This window comes from Coloeus monedula (genome assembly GCF_965178545.1).
Source record: "Coloeus monedula genome assembly, chromosome: 1".
Classification (NCBI taxonomy): Eukaryota; Metazoa; Chordata; class Aves; order Passeriformes; family Corvidae; genus Coloeus; species Coloeus monedula.
This window is the reverse complement of record NC_138781.1, coordinates 127828995-127844579: the sequence shown is the minus strand read 5'-3', so window position 1 is coordinate 127844579 and position 15585 is coordinate 127828995. Positions and strand designations below refer to the sequence as shown.

General features: G+C 37.6%; 1 protein-coding gene across 1 annotated transcript in view; it reads right to left on the bottom strand.

Moving 5' to 3' along the window:
* The window catches only part of CRISPLD1 (cysteine rich secretory protein LCCL domain containing 1), a gene marked incomplete at its 5' end in the record, with an annotated part of 35465 nt that extends 20427 nt beyond the window's left edge, over positions 1-15038 (bottom strand). The window contains one exon of the mRNA XM_082280856.1: positions 14781-15038. Within this exon, the coding sequence (XP_082136982.1) occupies positions 14781-15038 (258 nt within the window). The remainder of the gene's footprint in view (positions 1-14780) is intronic.
* Positions 15039-15585: the final 547 nt, after the last annotated feature.

Below are 15585 nucleotides of genomic sequence, written 5' to 3'. Positions count from 1 at the left end.
GGACAACAGGGACAAAACAAAGGACTTGTTCAAATACATCAATAACAGAAGGAAAACTAAGGATAGTGTGGGCCTGCTACTAAATAGAGAGGGGATCTTGGTAACAGGACACAGAGAAGGCAGTACTGAACACCTTTGCTTTGGGCTTCACTGACAAGACCAGCCCTCAGGGATCTCTGATCAAGGAGAGTACAGTAATAGAATGCTGGAAGGAAGACTTTTCCTCAGTCAAGGAGAACTGAGGAGAACACCTAGCCAAATTTGACATCAACAAGTCACTGGGCCCTAACAGGATGCATCCACAAGTGCTGGGAGACTTGGCAGACACAATAGTGAGGCTGCTCACAATCATGTCTGAAAGCTTGTGGAGATCAGAGTGGTGCCTGAGGACTGAAAGAAAGTAAATGCCACCCCAGTCTTCAAAAAGAACAAGAATGAGGACCCAGGAAATGACCACAGTCAGCCTCATCTCAATCCCTTGAAAGGCAATGGAGCACCCCATTCTGGAGGCCATCTCTACCAACATGAAGGACAAGGTGATCAGGAGTAGTAAGCACAGATTCACTAAAGGTAAATCATGCTTGACCAATCCAATTACCTTCTATGATGAACCAACTACTTGGCTGGATGAGGGGAGAGCAGTGGATATCATCTACCTTGACTTCAGCAAGGCTCTTTACACTGTCTCGCACAGCATCCTCACAGGCAGATTCAGGAAGCGTGGACTGAATGAGTGAACAGTGAGGTGGGTTGAGACCTGGATGAACAGCAGATCCCAGAGGTTTGTAATCAGTGGCATAGGATCTATCTGTAGGCCTGTCACTAGTGGTGACCCCCAAGGTTTAATAATGGCCCCAATATTGTTTAACTTTTTATCAATTACTTGGATGAAGGGGCAGATGTCTCCTCAGGAGTTTCATTGATGACACAAAGCTGGGAGCAGTGGCTGATACCCCAGAGTGCTGTGCAGCCCTTCAGAAGGACCTGGACAGGTTGGAGAGATGGGCAGAGAAGAACCAGCTGAAATTCAACAAAGGTAAAGGCAGGGTCCTTCACCTGGGGAATAATAAGCCCAGGTACAAGGCTGCCAAGAGGCTAGAGCCAGGCTCTTCTCAGTGTGCCAGGCAACAGGACAAGAGGCAATAGGTAGAAACTGATGCGCAGGAAGTTTCGCCTGAACATGAAGAAGAACTTCATTGTGGGGGTGACTGAGCATTGGAACAGGTTGCCCACAAAGGAGGCACAGTCTCCCTCACTGGAGGCATTCAAGAATCATCTGGATGCAATCCTGTGTCATGTGCTCCAGGATGACCCTGCTTGAGCAGGGAGGTTGGACCAGATGACCCACTGTGGTCCCTTCCAACCTTACCAATTCTGTGTTTCTATAAATGGTATCCTAATCCTTGATGCAACCACTTGGAAAATGATCTTAAGTATATATCCGACTACTCCAGTTATGCAAAAATTATACAAAAGTGCTAATAAAATTATGAATAAGTATGACATTTCTGAAAACAAATTAAAAGTTTGTACAAGAAATCTGTACGATTGCAATGCCATATCACAGCTCACTCACAGAAAATTAGCTTTAAGGTATTTTTAAAGGCCAATTCTACAGCTACATGTAGTTGCAATTTGAAGAATTCATAAGATTTTCTACTGAATTATCAACATGCCTAACCATTGCTTCAGAGATGGGATCAAAAATAGGAAGGAGCCTCTTTACATTTTTGATACCACCTTGAATTTTGTCCTTCTCTTTCAGTAGTTAAAACAGGAGATCCAAATTTCTCTCCTAAACTAACTATTCTAACTGAAGTTATATGAAGAAAAACTGTGTATCTTCATTCTAAGGATTAAAAGACTGTTTATTTTGAAGTTTTTTCGTACCAATCCTGTCAGATTAGTTCTAAATACAGTGCATTTTGTTCACAAAGCAGGCTAAATGAAACAAATATGTAAAATAATCTGCCTAAGTATTTAAAACATACCTCTTTACTGGAATAGGAATTTTATTCCTGTGCTTTTAATAGCACTCCCTTGTTTCACTCACATGATGGCAAGCTTTTGGCTTCAAACAATGAAAGCATCTTCATATACAAAGAAAGATAAACACCTATGTTTTCATGTTCACTCAGATCAAGTTACACAATGAAGAACTTCAAACAAATAAAAAACTAATTAGTGATCTTTAAAAGAAGCCAGAATAAAAATAGAAGAATATGAAGAGTCACAGCAACCTATTTATTTTACATCCTACCAGAACTAAGCATTTCTCAAATTTTAACCACAGTGTCTTTAGTGATATTAAAATCTGGCTACTGAAATATATACTGATCTGACCTGAATTAAGCTTTAAGCTTAATTCAAAAAGTTCTCCCATAATACTCAGAAGCAGTTGGCATTTTACAGATTTAAACTAAGGACACTTTTAAAACAACTCTTTGAAACAAATGGTAAAGTTGAAAAGAAATCGCTGCATACCTATAGGCAAGGATCTTTTTGTTTGACAAAGGATGAATTAAATCTTCAAACACCATTACTTAAAAATATAGGATATTTCTTTTCATAAAAAGGTGGACTATTATTTTTTGAAATGTAGGTGTGCACAGCACCTGATATCTCATCCACTAGTTCCCTCATCCATGCTCTGACATGACCAGGTTTCAACAACTTTGCTCTATCAGATTTCTTTGGTCAATACAGGGTACTGAAAGGAGCACAAGAAGATGAAAGTGCAACAAGGCAGCTGATTCCCAGGTCTGACAAGCACTTTGACTGGGAATTGTTTGGCACTACATGCAACGTAATTCAACTTGTTTAATCAAGAAAAAGTATTGCCCACATTGTCAGAAAACTACATGAGGCCTACCTTTTGGATAAGGGCTCATCATCAGGGTTGGCTTTCTACATTGAGACAGGCACACACTGAAAATACCACAAACTGCTCAGAAGTATGAACCTCCTTGAAACTATTCCTTTTGTTTTGCAGAACACTGCTAGAGTGCACTTTGAAGTTGTCCATGGGTATTCATTCCACACAGAAAGACCCAGCAGAAAATAACCCCCCTGAAAAGCACTTAGCATGAATGTCAGGTTCCCAGCATCAATTCTTTTGCTCTACAAACCTGTTTCAATGGCACCACAACACTTGTCAACACAGGCACTTCTTTCATCAGTATCCTGTTAAAACTAGTGCACCATCAAAGACACACAGATATGGCACTATTAGTGTTTCACAAATGTTCTCAAACACTACCCTGGCTGAAGCCAAAACCCAGCTGTGCAGGTTAAACTGAATGGTAGCAGCAGTTACTGCTTCCAGACAGACTCTTCCTCTATCCCAGAAGATTGCAAGACATTTTGCAGCAGGTATGTTGCAGACAATATGGATCTGACTGCTTCTGGGTTACAACATATCATATTAAAATAAACCACAGCTAATGCCAGTTTAGTTTTATAGACTAGACTACAAATTTGGAATTTAACCTCTCTCAGCATGGGGTTCGGGTAGAGTGTAGACCTAAACCAATGTTCTGTTTATTAGAGGAGCTTCTGTTTCAGTGAGGCTATCTACCACATCTTAAAATTCATCAACAGCCAAACAAATTACATGGGGTGGGATTAACCTCCCCTGAATTTAAACAGCCTCAAAACAGATACCAACATCTGAGCTAAGTTATCTAAATAACTTTTGCAGTTACATACACAAATAAGCATCTATAGGGGAAGATAATTTTAGTTACCCACCTTTAAGTGAGATAAACTGGGTGTTGGAGATTCTCATTTTTCTCTACTAATTATAAAGGAGACTGGCTCAAATGCAGACATCTACACCACAGACATCAAAAGCTCGGAGAGATGAATCCCACCATTTGTGTTGTGTAAGTGTTAAATCAAAAGTGTACATTCTCATCCAAGCCACAGCAGCATGAGTCCACCTACTACACCAAAAGGTATTGCAATAGAACTGCAAAGGCCAGTAGCTCAAAAAACATTTTCCAGTAAAAATAATTTTTAAAAGCCCTCAATAGTGGTTACATTTTAATTGGAGATACTTTCTCCAATACATATGTTGGAAGGCAGAAAAAAATCATATGGACTGGGACTATATGGAAATTAAAGAAGAGCTAAAATTTAAGCTCAGTAAAGATGGAAACTAAGTACAGTGGGCACCACTGAAAGTAAACATTTACCATGGCATAGTATAAATACCTCATTGCTGTATACATTCTAAATATAGGGAAAGAGTGGTAAAGTAAATACCACAGTACAGTATGGGTATTTATTTACTTTTTAAAAGAATCCACTGTATTACGACTAATGACACTGAGAAGGAAAAAAAAAAAATGAAAGATGAAACACAGAATGAGAAATGCCATGAGCAAATATGCCAGAAATACAGTTGAAAACTAGAAATCACCTGCACAGCACCAGCACGGAAAGACAGAAAGGTACAGTTAAAAGTTACTTCAAGAGACTGATCCGGACTATACCTAGCCTTTTCCACTTAGACAAATATATGTGTATTATCCAAATTTTTATAACTTAAAATTAGTAATAGTATTTTCAGAATAATATTTACTTTCATTTTCTTCTGGATTTTAATGATTGTAAGAGTAAAGAGGATCTCCTTGTTATGCAACCTAAACCTCCTGCTCTACAAATGCTATCTGACGTTTTATTGCCACAAAAAGGAAATCTCTCTCATCTGTAACTACCATTTTTATTTCCCAGATTAACCAAATTCAGCTGCTTCATTCTTTCAAACATCTCATAAATCACATATTCTGTCTTCATAATCAACCTCATTAATCTCTTTCATTATCTCTAGAATGGGTAGACCATTCTTTAAAAATTACCAAAAATGGATGTTGTATTTCAGACAAGTTCTCATCCATTTCACACACAAAAGTCTCCCTTCACACACTGGCGCCACATATTATTTTTTAAGTCAGTAGAACTCCTGCATCTTTTTACTGCATTTTTACCTCTACATTTTATCCCTTGCATTTTACCTGTTTGATTTCTGCCTTATTCCATACCTTGCAGTTTAGTTTCATCATGTTGATCCCCGACCATTACTTCTACTTCTCAAGTTCTAATTTTGATCATGTTCTCTAAAACAATCCCATCCTGTGCCCACATTATATAGTATATATATATACATACACACACACACACACACACACACATACACACACACACACTGCAGTTTTCAGTTGCTCACACAAGTCATAACATAAATGTTTAACAAAAACAGAAGAGGCTCCAACGCATCAACACCTTCAACCTTCCACCTATTTAAAAGGAGGTTATGTCAATTTTCCCTCTCTCACAAAAACGTCAGGGTAGAGTGTCAAGAACTTTCCAGAGTCAAAATATGGCACCTAATACTTCCCTAATTACTGGGTCATTCAAAAATAAAATGGATTGGTTTGACAAGATCTCTTCTTGATGAACAGACATTGGCAGTTTTCATCAGCTTGTCTTTCAGCCTTGCTTCAGTGAGACAATTTCATCATTGAAGTTGCTGAAGGAAGTTGCTGAAGGAAGTCCATGAAAACTATTGATAATTAGCACATCTGAAAAGTAACAAAGTTGCACTCAACTGAGATGCTTACCTCCAGTCATTTGAGTCAGAAAAAAATGTGGCCTCCCCATAGCCTGAGGTCCCTTACACAGCAGTGACCACAAAACCTCAGGAGTACTGTAACACCAGGCAAAATTCCCTTGAAGATAAAAACCCAACAATACTAACTAGTAGTGATATAGTCTTTAAGCACAAAGAGAATAGCTAAAACTGCCAAACTTTCCTCCTTTGAGAAAGTTAAGACAGGCATTTTCTGCTGGAAAACTACTACCTGGCTAGAAATGAAATGGTAAGGAACTTACATGCTACCGTGTGGCAGACTGGAGTTTATAGAGCTTTAAACCGGGCAGAGATCCCTGAATAGACCTTGAGGTTTCAGCTACTCTTTTGGAAAAGAGTGAAAAGCAGGAAAACTGTGGCTTTTGCCTGGAAACAGGAAAGTAGTATAAGGCCAAAAATATTGTTCCCAAACACTGAAAAAATTGCACCAATATTTAGAAGTATCTCCCTATTACAGCTTCATGTGTTTGAGCTTCTTGTGTTCAAGAAGTAAAACCAGGAATAGGAACCAGCAGACATGACTAATCACGTTTAATTCTCTGTGTACTCTAAGCATGTTAAAAAAACCTTGCTGGAATATTCAGCTTTCCAAGGTGTTTTTAAACAGTTCATTTACTTAGCTGCTTTTAAAAAGCAGTGCATTAAGACTTTCGAATAGAACATGACTAAAAATCATCTATTCACTTCTATATTCTAACAGGAATGGAAGTGAAGCAACAGCATGAAAGCTGATCTTGATTTCTCCAGTTTGTCCATTGTCAAATCATGAATTGCACACATTCATTACAAATAGCATTCATGAATATTTATAGCTAATCACAAACTGACCAGAACACAAGTCCTTACCTCAAATCCTAATAGTGATTAGCAGGTTAAACTCACTGTAACTGATTGCTTTCATACAGCAGTTTTAGAGATGCTACAGAACTTCCTGGACTTTGAACAGGAATTAGCCGTGGTATGTCAAATATGTGTCAAACTAAATGCTTTTTAAAGATGACCACTGTGATTTGACATAACTGAATTGAACTTACTGCCAGAGAGCATCCATTGATCATATGTGACCTGGCATTACTGTCAGAAATATTTTCAAACAAAATTTCAAAAAAGCATTGAAAAAATGTATTAAAGGAATTCCTGACCATTTGAAGATCCAACAGGGAATTCAGGACAAATCTATTGTGTTATGTATCAGGCAGCCAAATTCTGGATTTAACAGCCTCATTTTAAGAAACTGTTATCTTCTTTCATAATGAAGTAACATTTGTCCATCTTTAAATGGACAGAGGATAGTCTTTTGAATGAATCACACTTTTCCTATGACAGTCACTCTACTTACGCCAAATCTAAGGCTGATTATATTTACATATAACAGGATAAATTCATATCTAGCATTTCCATGAAATAATATTAAGAAATAAGGTTTTTTTCTCAATTAAAAGGAAAAAAATAAGGAATATTTCGAGGCAAACATCATGAAGATGACAGGCAACAGGGAGCTACTTTTATAAATCTCATTGATCCTTTCTGTGTTCTGTTCATATTTTGTACTTAAGCTTAGATATTCTCCTACTAGTGATTAATATTTAATGGGTTTTTTTTATATGAGGACAAAGAAGTTCTCTGACAGCGAAACTAAAAGATGAACAGTGTCTGTCCTGTGTTGCTAATTATTTTATTTTGGGAAGGCTCCCTTAAACTTTGAGACAGTGAGCCTTTTTGCTACTTTCCACTTTCAGTTTCTTTACTTGGAGTTGCTTAGTTGTTGTTGGCATTACATCAATAGAAGTCATACCACTTTTTTTTCTTGGCCACTTCACATTGCACAATCCTTTGCTAGAACTGCCAGGGAGAATAAGAGGATAACTCAACGTCACTGTGTTCTTTGATGCAGAGTCAGTAGCCTTTGAGCACAGGCAAAGGAGCTGAAGCACTTCTACCAATCTTTGAAGTGGAGCAGAAAAGTGGAAAACCAGAGGGAAAACAGGCAGGTTCACTCTGAATAGAGCTGCTCTGTTCTTGGCACCCAAAGTACTCTTCGGCCACTTAGGGAATTCCATAAACCAAAGCCCTCTGCTCAAAAGGAACAGGAATTGTTTTTAATCAGGCATCCCTGAAGAGTTTTGGCAAGATGGGTAAAATACACTAAACAGAGACATCAAAAAGTTTTGTCAGAAAGGTTCAGGAAATTTAACAGGGCACTTGGGAGCAGAAAAATTCACCAAAATATGTATGTCCACTACAAGGTCTTCCTTTATGTTTCCTAATGCTGTTTCAACTCTCCTAGTAATACTACAAAAAAAAAAAATAAAATAAAACCTCAGCTGGGAACTTACAGATACCCACAGAAAAAACTGCTCCTCCCAGACTTAAACTGATCATAGGACCTACATGCATCACAAAATAGCAACAAAATTTACTTCAATCCCTATTCAGTCACTATGATGCCATGAATGACTTTTTACTATCATGCAAGAGCTCTATCCACTAATAGGTTCGTATAATCCGAAGTCCAATGGCTTCAATTTAAATGTAACAGAAGATTGCCTACTGAAAAAAATTTAGAAAAATCTAAATGAGCAATATTTCTTAATTTTTTTTTTCTGAAGTGCTCCTGAAGCTACTGAAATGGAGAAGCAAATCTTCAAGCCTCCCAAAATATAAGGTCCCATAGAAGTTATGAATTAGTCATGGTTTTGAAAGGAATTATATGGTATCAGCACTTTCAACACATCACTGTCAAGGTTTTCAAAGACCTTCAGAGGTAATACACCAACAAAAACTAAGAATAAAAATATTTCTTTTTTCCCCCCTCTGTAAACAAAATACAGGTCCAATACTGCTGCCAGATACCCATCCACAATTTTCCTGAACAACCACACAGCTACACCAAATAAATATTCTAATCTGAACTGTTTTAAAAGCACCTCTAGAACTTGGTATTTTCCTCATTAGTTTTCCAATATAAAGCTTTATAGAAGGAAGGTATGGGCTTTGCAATGACACCCCTAGTATTTATTGGCAGGATCTGTCCAAACGAGTAGAGATACCAAAATAAGCAAAGACTTCCTTGCCCTAGAAGACACTGGTGTCTCCAATTACCATAATTATAAAATGCAGTGCCTGGCTCAGGGCCAAGAAATACCAGGTTGAAATGCTCTGCTATCTATCAAGCTGGAAACCTGAATACTCTTAAGTACAGCAAAGGCACATGCATGGAATGAGGATCTCATATGAACCATTTGACTTCTTTGTTTGGGAAAATAAGTATGAGATCAAGGAATGAATACTAAAAGAATGGTTTAAAATAGAGTGCATTATAAATTCATTAATCAAAATTACTTTTGTGAATATTATCCTTGATGAATCATTTCATTTTGCAAACTACAGCTGTTTGGAATATAGAGGAATTAACAACTTCCATTATCCAAATAATCAGGACTGTTTTTAAAGTCTTGACTGCAATAATCATTAAGAAAATCTCAGTTTTCATTAACATATTCAGATTTACTAAGGTGCAATGTTACCAATTAAATTACTGGGAAAAAAGTTTTTGAAATTTCAGTTCATGACACACAACCAACACTTCCAAAGGAAAAAAAAAAAAAAGATTAGGAGTTCAGGAAGTTTCAGGGTTATGGTGTGGTGCCAAAAACAAATAATTTATTAATATGCAGCAAACCCTTTCTAACTGAATAAGAGAGTAAGGGGACTATTTCACATAAATCCCCAACAAACCATTGACAAATATATGACAATGCACGATGGTTCCCATTTTTTCCTTAAAGGATAGGCCTTTGGCAAGAAAAGCTGGGCAGGCACAGGCAGCTCCAGCACAGTAGAGGACCAGACAAGGACACCTGAGCAGCTGCAGAGCAGCTGAGCCACAGCTCACAGACCTGATCTGGTCAGACTGAATATGGCCAGCAGCACTTGGCTGCAGTTTCCAGTACTCGCTCAAGCATCTCTTTCATACGGATGTACCCCAAGCGCATACGTGGTGTGAGGGCCACGGGGGGACATTTCACACAATGCTCTTAGCTCTGTTCAGGTGCTTTAGAAGGGGAGCAGGGAAACCTCATTCCTCTCTCCTCTCCTTCCAGTGCTGTTAAATTCATGTGCGCAGCAAAAAGAAAATGTTCCTTACACCTTTCTTTAAAAGGAAACAATACAGGTAAAAAAGTATACAACACTCATTTGCTGTGCATTTTCATAACACACTGTTCATCATAACCTCAAAAAAAGATTTTTCTTTTTCCATTTAAGTCCTCATGTCAACAATCCAGAAACTGTTTCAGCTTTGAAGGAAGAAGTCTAGGAAAGAATGATCCAACATGCAGTCATAAGGTCATATAAAGCCATTGCAGAGGAGTTTAACGAATTTTTGCAATACTGTTCCCTACAGAGGAGCTTATGCATGTTCTCACACCAGAATTCTTCTATACAGAAAAAGAGACAGAAGATGAGGTGGAGGATCCATAAAAGCCTCAAGAAACAATAGCCAAAACTGAAAATATTGACAGTAACAAATTGCCAGGACCAAATAATATCCTTCAAGAACCTGGAAGAACTGGTTCATAAAACTTCTGATTACTGTGCATTACACTGTCTCTCTTAAAATGACCTTGTTACCACATTAACAAAACCCAGCACATTGTTGATAATATTTTTTAAAGTTTCTAGAACATCCTGAGAAACTGCAGACTAAAAACTGACTTCCACCAGGATGATTTTTATAGGAGAAGTTAAAAAAATATGAAATATACAGGTAATTACTCCCGAATATATTACACCCTGAAGGTGTCAACATGTGGAAAATAGTTAAGTGCAGTTAGGTTTTCCACAGAGCTCCTAAGTTACTTAAAAATCAACAAACAAAATTAAGCTATCATAAGGTAAAGAGAGAAGTGACAAATGACAAAAAAAGGTTTAGGAATACAAAATAATTTTTCAGATTCCCGCAAGATGTTTCCATGGTTTCTGCAGAATACCTTCTTCACAACAGCCCAAGGAAAGAGAATGCACTTTACCTTACTTAAGCAGGATTCACTACTTAAGGTAGGTAAAAACAGGATAGGAAAAATAAAAGATAAAGGCAGGAGATTCACTAATCGTAAGTGATTAGAAGACAAAATGATTGATAGCACTGAATGTGAATACATACAAAGTAATAAGGACATTGCTGGAGATAATAGCCAACTCTATATACACAGTAGTGTATATAACATCTCAGTAGTAAATGACAGCACATTAAGAAGATCTTGAAGTCATTGTGAATAGCTCTATGAAACATGTCAGCTATAGGTCACTAAGTCAAAAAGTAAAAGAAGGTTAGAAATTATTAGGAAGTGAAGAAAATAAATACAATTATAACAATTTGCAGTATGCCACGGCTATACTTTCTTTGTTCCCTTTGCATTAAAAGGCAAACAGGAGAATCATAGCAGATAAAGACCAAAATTCAGACAGAATAGTTTTCAAGTAAAGGAATTAGGATTCTTCAGCTGAAAGCCTTGTGATCACGAGGAAATTATTATTTCTCACAATAAAGAAAAACAAGGCATCAAATAGAAGAACAAGTTTAAAGCCAAACAAATACACTTTTTTACCCATTGCATAATTTAATTTATAGAGCTCTGCAAATTGATGCCATGGATTCAAAAAATATAAGTGGACTCAGAAGCGTTCAGATTCATAAAGAAAATTCCCTCTGAGACTTTTCTATCTGATGAAAAAAGTGCAATGGCAGATTCAGGAAGTCTCTAAGCTGCTGTTTGCTGAAAGCTGGGGTGCTTCATTGCAGAAGTTTCTCTTTTTACATGCTCTATTCTTATCCTCTTATCTTAGGAATTCATTACTGCTTACCACCAGAGCTACAGTACTTGGGAAGATGAACTTTTCATCCAGTAAGTTCAGCCAGACAACCATGAGAATACTTTGTTCATTAGACCTATCTACTGTGAATCTTACTGCACTGTAACTTTAGGTCTCTGAACTATGACAGCCCAGTAATGTTTTCTTTTTCAAAGCATATGGTAAGAATATACAGCTCGGTAAAGCAACTTTTTAGTTTTCCTTGGTTTGTTTTTTTGGTTTTTTTTTTTTTGTTTGTTTGTTTGTTTGTTTGTTTTTTTGCTTTTAATACAACCAAGATCTTATATGCTGGAGACCTTATCTCAAAGGTAAGGCTGGACTTTTTAAGGAGTAATAAAACCAATAGCTCCTACCCAATGTGGTTCTCCATCCCACCCATTCCTTATTTATGCATTCCAATGTTCTTTTATCAGCACTGATACTCATTTAATTCTGCCATGTAGGGAGAGTGTCATGTCTCAGAATGAAAAAAAAAACTAAAATTACATTGTTTAAAATAAAATCTGATTCTTTAACTACTTGGATCAGTCTCATCATCAACTCAGGTACATTCCATTGGTAGGAGCAGGTAACCTAAGGTAACCTAACAGTGCAGTGAAAGCATGCAGCCCCCACCCACCTTCTCCCAGCTCCAAGCACTCTTGGAGATCTTAAACTTCTCAACTATACAACAGATTTATAGAGACACAGGTGTACCAGTGAGGCATGTGGACCTTGATCATCTCCATTCAGGTTCAGTGAGACATACAGCTTCACTCCCCCAAGCAGAACTAGCTCTATTCACAAGGAAAGGGTTTACTAACACAAAGGGCAGTTTACAGGGACATGACTGTGCCCATAGCACAGCATGTCTATATTAATAAACCAGTGTGTGTATATTAATAAACCACAACAAAAGTGGAAAAGGTATTTCAGCTGCCCTTATCTAGCTTCCTAAACATCAGGCAAGCATTTAGAGGGATTTTTTCCCTCTTCTGGAGCACTGATAATCATCTTTGGTAAGGCGTTGAAAGGAAAAATCTCTAAGAGTACCATAAAAATATATGTGCAAACAATCAGAAATCCTGTCCTTTCCTCCTTCTGTTCAAGCAGCGTGTGGTTCCTACTGTCTTCTAAACCATCCTGTCTCCATTCCCAATACTGACTCTCACCTGCTTCCTCCAGATACAATCTTCCTCCCTACTTACAGATTTAGACTTTTCAAATAGCCTCTCTTCACAAATTTCTCTGCTCTTAACCTCCTTCCATAAACTTCTGATCCAAATCACAGTCACAGGTCTTACCCTAAACACATCTATTCATCGAATGCTCTTTCTCTCCATAACACTGATTTCTCAACATCTTCTTGACCACTCAAGCTCTCTCCATGCCCTTCTCATGGATCCCCATCCCTCCACAGGTAACTGTCCCTGACCACATGCTTTACACAGACCCTTTACCCTCACAAATCTCAAACTCTTGCCTATCCTAATCCCTGATTCCCTTGGATATTATGCCAAAATTGAGTTCCACCCGCTTGAAAGCTGCTGCCCTATTCTGAGTAACATCCTTGATGTTAAAACTGGGTAATTGCTTTTCCATGCTACTTGTACTCTGGCTCAGGCATCACTGGAGAGCATGGAAAAAACAACAACAAAACCAAAAAAACTTGTTCCAGATGTAGACCTAACAGAGAGTCCAAGCCCAAGCGTGTGCAGTGCTGGAGGAATCTTTGAATAAAGCTGTCAAAAACCTTACTTCTTTGAGTATATCCAAATTCTTCTTTCCAAGATATGTAAGACAGACAAATTTAGTATGGCATTAGGAATGGAAAAAAGTGTGTAACTACAAATCAGCTAGGCTTTCACAGAATCTCAAGAAAAAGGCTTGTGGTATTTGAACCTGGAAATACAACAGTCTTCCCGATTCTTCTTTTACAAAAAGACTTAATAGCTTTTTCTTGAGCTTTCCAGAAAAAAATCAACCTGAGTGACTGGGAACAAAATGTTGACCTCTACTATAACAATGTCAGAAAAAGTCACAACAGAAAACAAAGTCTAAGGATATATGCAGACAATTGTAACTGAACGGGTTGAAGGGGTTTCAGGTATTATCATCCCTTTTTTTGGAGATGATGTGTGGCAACATATCCTGTGATTCTCTGAACTAATTCTCTGATGGCTCTAATATAGTCTAATACAGTAACACTCACATAGATAAGTTAAACTGCCTTTAATGGGGCGTGGACTAGAGAACCTTTAAAGGTCCCCTCCAACCCACACCATCCTATGATTCTACTGATGGTTTAAGCAAGCATGGTTTTTGCAGGACATATATATGCTCAGTTCAATTAGATCTCCAAGCTGAGAGACACCACTCCAGTCTGGGAAAGATATTTTCATCTGGAAATGTGTTAATATAAACCTCTGTCATGGCAAGTATCACGAAACGTGTGTAATATTTGATATAAACAGCTCTATCTATACCAATGCTATTTCTCTGGTGCATGAACAGATAAATCAACAATACACCATGTGAACACAGGAAGAAGGTGCAGAAGAAAGAAAAGTTGCCCGTTCTTGTCAAACCTCTAGACTTCTTAAAAGCTCTAGTGACCTGATTTCATCTACGTGGCAAGGAGAGGTAGAATTTGCCTTGAATTATGGCATAAAAACAAAGTTCAGAAACATGGGACTTAACGCCACTAATAATAGTCCAAATATTAGAGGCTTCTTAAGGAAAAAAAAAATAAACAGAAATTATGCATTACATTATTAATCTGAACACAGAAATATACAGCCCTCTAGTAATCCATGCCAATTTAAACAGAAGGCTTTCTTGTTGTAAGACCCTCATTTTGCTCGGAAATTCCATCCAACCTAGAAGCATGGGAAAGAATACATGCATGCTATTTTGAAACTTCATAGTTCAGTACTCTTCTTAAACAGTAACATTTTAGGCCATGGTTACAATCAACTTTATTGAGTACCGCAATTTTGGAAGTTTGCCCCTAACACTGAGGAACTGCCACTTAAATGTAGGAAAGCTATGAGAAATTAAACACATTAATATTAGTAGAGCATGACACTTGATCCACAAACAGGCATTTTTATCTCACAGCTCATACCTGTACAAAAAAAAAAAGACAAACAAGTGACAAGTTCTGTAAGTGAGAAAACAAGCAAGCTAAGACTGAAAGTATGCTGTTTTATAAAGTGATAGCAACTATTCTAAGAACATTTTTTTCTGCATGTCACTATCCGTTTTTTCTTACCATATATTCCATATTGGAAGCTGGTGGATACACCTGACCCCGTAATTTATTATGAAGATCCAAGATACTCTGCATATCACTGTCTGTGATAGCCCTTTTCCCTCTCTGCTTGGCGATCCACCACTCACCATCTTCATCCATGTACTTTTCCAAAAGTTCCTCTAAGAGCGTGGCATTGGGAAGAACCATTGCAGAAACTGCTTGAGCTATGAATAGCAAGGTAGTTACTCTGAGCCATTCCTGTACTACATACTTCATGATGAATGATCTCAAAATGCTCAGGAGTTAGCTCCAAGACAAAGTCTTTCTTCCAGGTTTGTTGGCTGTAAATGCATAAGAGAGAGTAATGTAATTTGTAGACTGAAGGACTGGCCTGTATGAACTTACTAAGCAACAAAAACTCTAGTTCATACAGAGTTTGTAACTGTTGTTCTAGGGGGAGAAAGCAGATGCTGCATTTTTTACTCTGGTAAGTGCATACTGTTGATTTGGGAAGATAGCTTATCTTCAACCTTATGAACTTCAGTTTGTTCAAGTGGTTTTATATATTACATTGGCATGCACATTTCAGTGCCTGCATGCAGAAAGCATGCTTTTCATATCTACTTAAAAGGAGCCAGACATCAATGAAGATTAGATTGTAGATAAGGTCTTCCAGTATTGGAACTTAAGAACAAAAGAAGATTAGAGGCTTGCACTCATTGCCAAAATGTAAACTGAAATACACTATTAACTTGATACAATATATCCCCTCTTGGTGCATTTCAAAATATGACCTTGATTAAAGCTTTTGTTTCATGATTTC